General features: G+C 49.5%; 1 protein-coding gene and 1 non-coding gene across 7 annotated transcripts; both read right to left on the reverse strand.

Moving 5' to 3' along the window:
• Positions 1 to 222: 222 nt before the first annotated feature.
• Positions 223 to 364, reverse strand: LOC114228222 (U4 spliceosomal RNA). Its single transcript, XR_003614362.2, has one exon. It is a non-coding gene; the product is annotated as a U4 spliceosomal RNA (small nuclear RNA).
• Positions 365 to 6,873: 6,509 nt separating this feature from the next.
• Positions 6,874 to 11,189, reverse strand: COMMD4 (COMM domain containing 4). Of its 6 annotated transcripts, none has more exons than XM_008161615.3 (8): positions 11,141 to 11,189; positions 8,837 to 8,908; positions 8,574 to 8,639; positions 8,365 to 8,404; positions 7,969 to 8,088; positions 7,722 to 7,802; positions 7,237 to 7,413; positions 6,874 to 7,149 (listed from the first exon to the last, which is right to left on the reverse strand). In XM_008161615.3, exons 1-8 carry the CDS (start codon positions 11,141 to 11,143, stop codon positions 7,109 to 7,111), a joined length of 600 nt encoding a protein of 199 aa, XP_008159837.1. In that variant the 5' UTR covers positions 11,144 to 11,189; the 3' UTR covers positions 6,874 to 7,108. The 6 variants fall into 6 exon arrangements, with proteins under 6 accessions (XP_008159837.1, XP_027994819.1, XP_054572652.1 ...); XM_028139018.2 differs by having other exon boundaries at positions 8,823 to 8,908; positions 11,141 to 11,186; XM_054716677.1 differs by lacking the exon at positions 11,141 to 11,189 and adding an exon at positions 9,957 to 10,227.
• Positions 11,190 to 11,229: the final 40 nt, after the last annotated feature.

The raw sequence follows: 11,229 nt of genomic DNA on the forward strand, positions 1-11,229 counted from the left end.
TTAAAAATTCTTGCAACACACCAGCATGCCTCAGCACACTGATTGAAAATCTCTGCCTTTATCATACCTAATATAATTAACAGTAACTTCTTAACATAATCTAACACCTAGTCCACATTCAAATTTCTCTAATTGTTCCCAAAATGTCTTTTATAATTATTTGTTCAAGGCAGAGTCCAACCAAGGATTATGTTGTTGTTGTTGTTTTTAAGTTAGTCTTAGTATCCGGAGAGACAAAGATTGCCAATGCTGACTATAGTTCAAGTCATCATGTTAGGGTATTGGGAAGGGAAATGTTTTCAATTAGCAATAATCGTGTCTCAGATTAACCTCATTGGCTGCAATGCTGCCACTGCGCAAAGCTAGGTAAATATGTCTCTATAATAATTTATTTTTTTATTGATTTTTAGAGGAAGGAAGAGGGAGAGATAGAAACATCAATGATGAGAGAGAATCATTGATTGGCTGCCTCCTGCACACCCCACACTGGGGATCGAGCCTGAAACCTGGGCATATGGCCTGACTGGCAATCGAATCGTGACCTCCTGGCTCCTAGGTAGACACTCAACCAGTGAGCCATGCCGGCCAGGCCTCTTTATAATCATTTAAAATCTTGATGGTATCATCCTCTCCACCCCCATCTTTTCTTGGTTTCCATGATCTTTCTGAAGAGGTTAGGCCAATTGTCCTTTGAGATGCCCCATCACATTCTGGGTTTGTCTGAACGTCTTCTCAGATGTCATTAACTTGTTCCTCTATCTAGTGTTTCCTGCACACTGGGAATCATATCTAAAGGCTCAGTTACATATATTCAAGGACACCTCCAAGACGCTGTTCTGTACTGCAAACTACATCACATTAAGAGTAGAAGGCACCAAAAAAAAAAAAAAAAAAAGAGTAGAAGGCACCCAATAACTGATTGTCCCACTTTAATGAGGCTGAAATTGAACATGGATGAAGCTGTGACAGCCAGACCTCTATGTTTTAAAGTTATATTTTACACCTTCGACCACTAAGTAATCTATGGAGGTGATTTCTTTATTGGTCACGTTTTATTTAAATCAAGGTATAATTTACATACAATAAAATTCACCTTTTAGAGTGTAAATTTTGATAAATACATACACTCATGAAATTATTGCCACAGAGATAAACACATTTCCATTACTCCCCCAAATTTGCTGATGCACCTTTGTAATACACACTTTCACCCTATCCCCTGGCAACCACTGATCTACCTTCTGTCCCTATAGTTTTTACCTTCTCCATAATCCTATCTAATAAAAGAGTAATATGCAAATTGACCATGACTCCAACACACAAAATGGCCGCCCCCATGTGGTCAAAGATGGCTGCTCCAAGATGGCCGGCAGGGAAGGGCAATTGGGGGGGACCAAGCTGGCAGAGGAGGGCAGATGGGGGCGACCACGCCTGCAGGGGAGGGCAGTTAGGGGCAAACAGGCTGGCAGGGGAGCAGTTAGGCATCAATCAGGCTGGCAGGGGAGTGGTTAGGGGGTGATCAGGCTGGCAGGCAGAAGTGGTTAGGGGCAATCAGGCAGGCAGGCAGGCAGGCAAGCAGTTGGGAGCCAGCAGTCCTGGATTGTGAGAGGGGTCCCAGATTGGAGAGGGTGCAGGCTGGGATGAGGGACACCCCCCCATGCACCGGGCCTCTAGTATCATATAAATCCTTAGTATGTAGTCTAGTATCATATAAATCCTTAATATGTAGCCTTTTATAAAAAAAACTAGTAGCCCATTGCGCGGTATCATGCGCAGTAGGCTCGGAACCACAGCGTGCCGCCGGGACCCGCACTGCTTCTACGGGAGCGAGCGTGGGTGCTGGGAGGGAGCCGCACTACCTCCATGGGAGGCAGGCCCATTGTCTCCTCTCCGGGCCTGTGCTCGGCTGCAGAGACTGTGGGCCGGCCTCCCTGTCCCCCAGAGGCCCTCTGTGGCCGGGGCGTTGCTGGAGTGATGAAGCAAGCATCCCACCCCAGCTGCTCCACACCCACTGCCCAGAGGCCCTCTGTCACCGTGGCGATGAAGCAAGCATTCCACCAGGCTGCTCAGGCTGCCCGCTCTCAACGGCAGCCCCCCCAGGACTGGGGGACTCTGGCGAGGATGAGGGGACTGGGTGCCGCCATCTTGTGGCTATGGGCGCCACCATCTTTGTGATGGAATGACAGCTAATTGGCATATTACCCTTTTATTAGATAGGAGGATACATATTTTTGTTGATTTTATTGATTTCAGAGAGGAAGAGAGAGGGAGAGATAGACACATCAGCGATGAGAGAATCACTGATTGGCTGCCTCCTGCATGCTCCACACTGGGGATTGAACCTACAACCCAGGCATGAGCCCTGACCGGGAATCAAACCATGACCTGGTTCATAGGTTGACGTGCAGAGCCACGCCAGCCCAGCAGCATATAGCCTTTTGAGTCCAGTTTCTCTCTTTTTGTGTATTCTTTTAAAAAATATATGTATAATAAATTTATTTATAAATTAAATAATTATAATTTACTGGAATGGTACCATGATGTATAGGCAGTCTATCTGTAGAAACACTTCTAAAACAAAACTATTATGAAATGCTGTATCTACTTGATACCTCTCTTAAAATTTTTTATTTTTAAATTAGTTTACTTTTAATACTTTGTATTGGTTTCAGGTGTACAACTAAGTAGTTTGTTTTCTTTATTTAAAAAATTATTTTCAATTACAGTTGACATACGTTGAGTCTGGTTTCTTTCTCTTAGCATAATGCATTTGAGATTCCTCCAGATGGTTATACTTATCAGTTCCTTCCTTTTTAATGCTGGGCAGTATTCCACTATGTAGACATACCAGTGTGTTTATCTGCTTACCAGCTGAGGAGCATTGGGTTATGTGAGGTGATTGTTTGGCAATACACAAATACCCAGTTTCACATCACAGTCACTTTTACCATATGACTTTAGCATCCTTGATAATCCTGCCTCAATTAAGTACTTAATTAGGAGTCACAAAATGGTTATTTTCTAATTCTGTTATTCCTTCAACATGGTTGGAATTTTTTTGTAAAGAAGAGCTTTATCTCATTGACTAGGGCTATATGGTTATCTTGAAATACAAAAAAGACAGGATAAATTTTAAATTCCTTTCCTTTAATGATCAATTTTCAGACTAAGAATCTGGTGCAATAACAACATCCAATGGTAACAGATTAGGATTGATTTGTGGGTGTGGTGTTTATTCCTGTGGGGGTGCAGCGACTTTTAATTGACTCAGATTTTAATTTTTTACAGTCAACATCTTTAAATCCATTGCAGTCCATATCCCTCCCTACCCCAATCCACCCCCATTATTGAAAGAGTATTTTATTAGGCATTGGGGCTATTCAAATATGGAACACAATTCTCATCCTTAAGAAACTCAGGCTGGGAAAAGAGGCAAATGAGTCAATAAAAAGTTACAATGCATTGTTACTAATTAATATTTACTAATGCAATGAGAGAAGTGTCTGTGGAATTCTGTGATAACATAGAAGTCTACTGTATCTATATTTTTACTCTTTTCAAGATTCCTTCTTTTATCATTTCCCTTCTATTTAGAGATCCTCCTATACCCTTTTTATTTTTAGGTAGGTCTGCTGGTAACAGATTATATTAGTTATACCTTTCATCTGAGAATGTCTTGATTTCCCTTTTTATTCTTGAGGTAATTTTCACTGAATATAAGATTCTGGGTTGACACTTTTCTTTCAGGGCCTGAAAAATGCTGTGTTTCCTCCTTCTGACCTCATTTCTGATGAGAAATCCAAACCTAATTATTTCCCCCTTATAGGTAAGGCATCACTTCTCTCTTGCTGCTTTCAAGATTTTTTTCTTTCCTTTAGTTTTCAGAAGTTTGATTATATATATCTTGGCATGGGTTCCTCTGGGTTTGATCTATGTGGGGTCCATTCTGCTTAACTCTGTAGGTTTATCTTGTGCCATATTTGGGAAATTTTCAGCCATTATTTCAATACTTTTCTGTCCCATCCTCTTTCTCTTCACCTTCTGGAACTCTGTGATGACATGAATATTAGATCTTTTGTTATACTCAGTCCTACAGGTCCCCAAGGTGTGTGTGTGTGTGTGTGTGTGTGTGTGTGTGTGTGTGTGTTCCCAAGCTATTTTCTCTCTGTTATCCACATTGGGTAATTTCTATTGACCTTTCTTCTGCTGTTAAATCCACTGAGATTTTACTTTGGTTATTTAGCTCTCAGTTCTAAAAATTCTCTCTGGTTCTTTTTATCTTCTATTTCTTTGCTGAGGCTTGAAGCATTTTTATGATGGCTGCTTTGCAAATATTTGACATAGAATTCTAACATCTGAGTCATCTTCATGTTGGTCTTGGTTGTCTTCTCATTCAAGTTGAGATTTTCTAGGTTCTTTGTATGAATGACTTTATAATTGAATCATGGACATTTGTGGAATTATGACTCTGGATCTTAATTGTCTCATTTAAAGCAGGTCTCTTCTGACACAGTGCCAGTGGGAAAGTGGGGAAACTGCCTCTTTACTGCCTTGGGAATCTAGGCCCTACTCAGCCTCTGCTGGCAGGTGGAAGAGGAGCTGTTCTTGTGTGTGTGGCTGGAAGTGGCTTCTGTAAGATTTCTGTCTTGCTGAACCTGGTCCTTTGGCCAGAGAGCAGGCTTTTAAAAAAAATCCTCACCTGAGATATTTTTTCCTTTGCTTTTCAGAGAGAGTGGAAGGAAAAGAGAAAGGGAAGGAGACAGACAGACAGACATTGATGTGAGCAAGACACATCAACTGGCTACCTCCCGCATGTGCCCTGACCAAGGGTGGGAAGCGAACCACAACCCAGGTATGTGCCCTCAATTGGGAATCAATGTGCCCTTTTGGCGACAGGGAAGATGCTCTAACCACTGAGCAACCAGCCAGGGAGAGAAAGCAGGCTTTTGTTGGGGCTTTTTTTTTTTTGTTTCTGTGCTAGCTTCTCTAGCACCCAGCTCAAGATACACGAAGCAAAAAGAAAATCTATGTTTCTGAAAGGTAGAGGGAAGGGAGACTGGCTATTATACTCAGGACCTGGAAAACACAACAAAGTATGTTGTGTCTCTCTCACATCAATGTCTGTCTGTCTAGCTCTCTCTCTCTCTCTTCCCCTCCTCCCTTTCTCTCTCTGAAAGCAATGGAAAAAATATCCTCAGTTGAGGATTAAAAAGAAAAAAAAAAAAAAAGCCTGCTCTCTCTAGCCGAAGAAACAGGTTAAGCAAGACAGAGATCTTACGGATTGTTTTATATGTAACTAGAGGCCCGGTGCATGAAAATTCATGCACTGGAGGGGCCCCTCAGCCTGGCCTGGCCCCTCTCACAGTCCGGGAGCCCTCAGGGGCGGGAGGCGACCCAGTGATCAGGGGAAGGTGATGCCCCCATCACACCTCTGCTGCTGCCACTGCCCGTAGCACAAGCCTTGGCCGGCCCTGGGCGGCCGCCATCTGAGGCTTGCCTGCACCTTGGGCTGCCCTGGGAGGCTGGGCAGCTACCATCCGAGGCTTGCCTGTGCCTTGGGCTGGCCCTGGGTGGTTGGAGGGACTGGGGGACTTGGGAGGCAGGTGTGTGGAGCAGCCGGACCCGCCTGGGGGCGGGCCTGGCCATGCTGTGCACCTGCCGCCCTGGCAGGGCTGAGGGAACTGGGCGCCGCCATCTTTGAGGGTGTGGCAGTCAATTAGCATATAGCACCCTTATTGGCTGTGGGCACCACCGTCTTTGTGAGGGTGTGATGGTCAATTAGCATATTCCTTTTTTAATAGATAGAATACCCAAGGATTTAGCTGTACTTAGTGGAGGAATCAGGAAAAGCACATCTGCTCCATTATACCAGAAGCTCAAGTCAGGAACAGTCAGTCCGTATCCTTTGGATGCTTGACCTTCTGCACTCGGATGGCGAGTGTGACTCGACATGGTTAGCATCGGTAGCAGCTCGAGAAAAAAGCAAGCGAGTGCAAAGAGTTAAACTACCCAGTCTTTGGCCAGCCGGCTCTTTGACAGGATGCGTTATTCTTTGCTTCCCAAGATGTTATAGGCTCCCTTTGTGCTCTTCCTCCCCCAGCCTTGGGATCAGTCTTTCCTACCAGGAGCCCTGGTTGGGTTAAGCCAGTCCTGGGAGGCCATCTGTTTTACTCTGCTCAGGCTGATAGAACAAAATGTCATAGATTGGGTGGTTTCAACAATAGACATTCCTAGTTCCATAATTTTTGGAAGCCCAAGATCAAGGACCTAGCAGATTTAGTTCCTGGTGAGACAGCTGTCTTCTTGCTGTGTTCTCATGAGGCCTTTTCCTTGGCACATGGTTGTGCAGAGTGTGTCTTTCTCTTCTTATAAGGGCACTAAACAGGGCACATCATAAGGGTCCCATTTCTTGACCTCATCTAAACATCATTACCTCCCAAACACGCCACCTCCTAAAACCATCTCACTGGGAGTTAGGGCTCCAACATATGAACTGAGGGAGGGGGCACATTCAGTCCATAACCACTCTTGCCAATGAGTAGTTCAACTATGCGCCCTTCTCTCTTCCTAATGAAGATAAGATGGCAGGTAGACAAGAGTTCTCTACTTTCTCTACTTGGGCATCTGGCCCTGGGCCACCACTTGCTGCCAGCCTCCGGACCAGACCACACAGAGGGCAGAGCCAAGAGCTTCACAGGACTGGGAACTAGAACTCCGATTTCTCCCATCTACAGATTTTGGTTCCGTCTTGGTCCTCCCTCTGCCTCCCCCTGATCTGCCTCAATCAGCAGTTGAAAAGAGAATATGAGGGATTTGCCAATCACTTGGTCTCACAAAAACCTTTGATCTGAACCTAAAAAACCTACGCACACATTCCTTTACACTCCTCTTTATTCTTTCTTCTTGGAAAAACCATCAACAAGTATCTTTCTGGGGGAGGGAAGACAATTCTGGAAAGTTCTCAGGATTGTGTGCTGAATTTTCAGGTAGGAACCTAGAAAGCCAGAGATGCAGGAGGCCAGGCCTCCAGGGTCCTGAAGAGACGTTCGAAGGGCAGCAACTTCACTCGGGCAGGGTAGCTCCACGTGGGCCACCAACACTGTTCTCCTCAGCCCAGGGAGCTCATCAGGGTCTGGGCCTGCTTCAGTTCTGCCAGGGAAGAGGTAAGCAGTTGGGCGGCAGTCAGGTGGGACCTGAGGGCCCCTAACCTCTCCAGGTACAGCTGAGCCTTCTTACCTGCCAGGAGGACCTGGAACTTGTCTGCTGAGAGGGACAGGGCAACAGGCTGGGCCGGGGCCTCCGGGGCAGCCGCCACGTCCAGCCGCAGGTGCACCACTGGCTCTTTCACAGACCGGAGCAGGCTGGAGCTCATGACGTAGTCTACCCGCCAGCCTGTGCCTGCCAGCCTGTTAACTGAGACCGCCTGGCAGGTGAGCCATACAGTCCTCAGCCCAGCCCCTGGCTCAGTCTACAGCCCTTCAGGTTGTATGGCTTTGGGGAAGCTCTTATTCCTTTGACCTCTGACCCACAGCATGTGCTCAATAATTGGGAGCTCAGATTATCCACAGATCTCAGAAGAAAGAAACCTGGCTAGAGTCAGAAGTCCTGGCTCTGTGATTGTGACATGTGACCATGAGTAAATCTGAGAACAAACACAGACCATGCTACATGTACCTTCTAGAATAGACCCCAAACCGCAACTTGGCCGACTCCACACTCACCACGCAGGCTGCAGGCCCGCAAGTACTCCTGCAGGGGGCTTTGCTTCTCTTCATAACAGCGACACAGGCTGGCTGCATGCTCTGGGGGCAGAATGGAGGTCCCCTGAGGTAAGCAGGTGGCTGCTCGGGCTGCTCAGAGGGCAGGTATCAGGCTCCTGGCCCAGAAAGGGCAGGGTGCATCTCATGGTCACATGGTCTGGCCAGGGTGCATCTCATGGCAGCCCTTGGCCCGCCCAGGTCCCCATACCTTTAGGCAACCCCAGCTGCTGCAATTCACTGGACAAGGACTCGCCATCCACGCTATGCTTGGCCGCACTGGAGAGGATGAAACTCAGTACTGCCACAGTGGCTTTCACATCGCCCAACTCTGGGGAGATCATGGGGGGTGGGAGGTGTCACTATAGCCCAGCTACCTCCTTGTTGCCCTACTATCTTCAGCTCAGAGCCCCCAGGCCTTCTTGAGCCTTGAGCATTGCCACTGCAGGCAGAGGACACTGGGGTAGACTGTCAATGTCTTCTCCTCAGGTTCCTCTGCTGAGGCAGGTGGGTCAGGGTGAGCTGCTGGGAAGAGGGGTCTCTGGACCAGGTCCCAGGCCGAGTAGCCAGAGTGGCCCAAAGTCCGTGGACTCAGTGGGGTACTCACCAAACCTGGCATCAGCAGTGAGCTTCTGGACCTTCTCGTACTGTGGGGAAAGGAGGCCTATAAGGTTGCCAGACCCCTGCTTGCCACTCCCTTACCCTCAACCGCCTGGATCCTGAGGTAAGGATGGGCAGGAGGCTGATCACCCACCTCCCTGGGTTTGGTGCGCTCTCGGGGTTGTGGGACAAGGGGGTGCTGGAGCAGGCACTCACATCCATCCCCAGCCCCAGAAGCTCCTGCAGCACCTGACCGCACAGCAGCCTCAGCTTCACGGAGGACTGGAGGGAAGGCCCAACATCAGCCCGATGGCCCTCATCCCTCCATGCTGGGGCTGCTCACAAGGTCATCCATGTGAGCAGGCACACAGCATGCTAGGATGGGCTGAGAGCACTGAGGCCCACACCCCCAACTCCCAGGGTCCCCATCCCCCATCCCTCTGTCACCCCGGCCCCCAAGATGACCCTGTGCACTCAACAATCTTGGCAAGTGTGCTGATCTCTGCCAGGACCCAGTCAGGACAGTCCAGATCACCACAGAACCGGAACCTCTGCAAGGGAGTAAGACAAGTGGTCAGGCTGGGAGGAGTGAGCTGCGGCCAGGTGTCTCCCACACTCCTGTTCCTCAGGGAGCCGCTTGCTCTCCCTGATTATCAGGCTGTTGGGAGAACCCCCTCCCTGGCCCACCCTGCCACCAAACTGTTCTGATGCCTACCCCAGGCATTCACCTGTCCAGCAAACACCGACTGGTGCCTCCTCTGTGGTAGATCCCACAGAACAAAATAAAGTCCCTGGCCTCACAGCCAGTGACCTCTCTCACTTCCTTTTCCTCCCTGGCTCCAGCCACATGGCCTCCCTGCTGCTCCTGTCACACCAGGCACTCTCCCACCACTGTCCGTATGGTTCGCTTGCTCTCATTTCATTCAGATCTCTGCTCAAATGACACCCTTCTGATGGCCCTTTTCTGAACATACTTTCTAAAATAGCCCCTTACACGAGGAAATTTCAGGGCCCAGTGGTGTGTTCATTAGCTTGATCCTGAAAACCTTTTCATGAGCCATACATGTCAAAATATATTGAACTGTATATTTACACACGTGTTGTTCTCAATAAAGCTGTTAAAAAATAAAAATCACTCTTTACTATCATGCTCTAGCTCCTTATGCTTCTGGCTTGATTACCAAGCATATATCACATTTTGTTAGTTATCCGCTCCTCTGTTGGAATGCAAACCCACCCTGTCAATCATGTCTTGCCAGTATCCTCCATTCCCCTGATCAGTTGTCCTTACTGCCTGGCAAAGTTCTGACCCACAGCAATCTACATGTCCATCCTGCCACATCCCTACTGGGCTGGGAACAAACCCCACACCGAACGCTCTTCCCACTGAAACCTGCTTCCCCTACTGAGTTTCCACTCCACTGAGCACCACCACCTGGGACCCAAACCCCATCACCTTCCTCTCCCCTTTCCCCCAGCACTTAATCCCTGAGCCCTGCTAACTCCCCCGCCGCTTCTATCTCTACTTTCCACCCTAATTCAGGTCCCCACCATCTCCTGGGGCTCTCTGCTCCCCTCCTGCTCCCTCCACAAACTGACCAAAAGGATATTTCTAACTTGCCAGTGCCCTCTTCTTAAAGTCCAAACGTGGCTCTGAAGACCCAGCAAGCGTTGGCCTCTGCTTACCTGTCCAGCCTCACCTTTCACTAACCTGCGGTTTACACTCTTCCAGTTGGGGTAATGCATTCATTTCTAGGGAGCCATGCTCTCTGACCCTGAGGTCTGTGAATGTGCTGGCCCCTGTGTGAGGGTGCAGCCCCACCCCAGGACTCCTAAGCCCTGGTACACTAACTGCACCGCCAGGAGCCAGCTTTCCCCCGGCCCAGGCCCTGGACTGCCTTCCTATCACTGTGCTCCCGGGACAGCTGGTCCCTTCCCCTCAGGTCTTAACCGTGACTGCCAAGTGAAGCCTCCAGTTCTGCCCTTCCTTCCTGTGCGCAGCACAGGGCCTGGTACGGAGCCAGCACTCAGCGTCTGTGGAAGGAATGAATGGGGGGGTTGGGAAGTCCCAGCCCGAACTGCTTTCTGGCTCTGGGAAGAGAGATGCAGCTTAACAGTTAAGAATTAGACTGAGCCTGATTTCTTTTGTTGTTAATCCTCACCTGAGATATTTTCCATTGATTTTTAGAGAGAATGGAGGGGAGGGGGGAGGGGGAGGGAGAGAGAGAGAGAGAAACATCGATGTGAGATGGACACATCCCTGGTCGCCTGCCTAGACCAGGGCCGGCGGAGCCTGCAGCCCAGGTACATTCCCTTGACCGGAACAGGAACTGTGATCCAGGCCCACACGCTCTGACCACTGAGCAAACCGGCTAGGACTGGACTGAGCCTAATTCTGAGTAAGTTCTTGCTCAGGTCCTGGGACCGGGGGCTGAAGCGGGCAACTCTGGGAGGTCCTGCTGGAGCCGGGAAGGCCTGCAAGGACTGCCATTCCGAGTCAGCCCCAGGCCCCGTCCCTCAGCTCAGGCCCCCCTTCCTTCCTTCCTTCCTTCCTTCCTTCCATCAAGGAAGCGCCCGGGCTCCCCCCGGCCGGCCGGTCCTGCCCGCCGGGCTGCGGGGTCGGCAGGCGGGAGAGACTGCACCCAAGCGTTTGCCGAGGTGCCAGCGCGGCCTCCCCATCTCCTCGCACCCGCGCCCCACCCTCCCGAAGGGGCAGCCACGAGATCTGGGGGACCCTGCCCTGCCCGCCCTGCATCACCGGCTTCGCAGCCCTTCTTCCTCACCATAGCGCCGGAGGCCCGCCCGGGACTTTCTCCTTCCGGTAGCTCCGGTCCGAGGACGTAAGGTCACGTGACGCGGGGCGGGGCCTCCT

Source organism: Eptesicus fuscus, chromosome 5, assembly GCF_027574615.1.
Source record: "Eptesicus fuscus isolate TK198812 chromosome 5, DD_ASM_mEF_20220401, whole genome shotgun sequence".
Classification (NCBI taxonomy): Eukaryota; Metazoa; Chordata; class Mammalia; order Chiroptera; family Vespertilionidae; genus Eptesicus; species Eptesicus fuscus.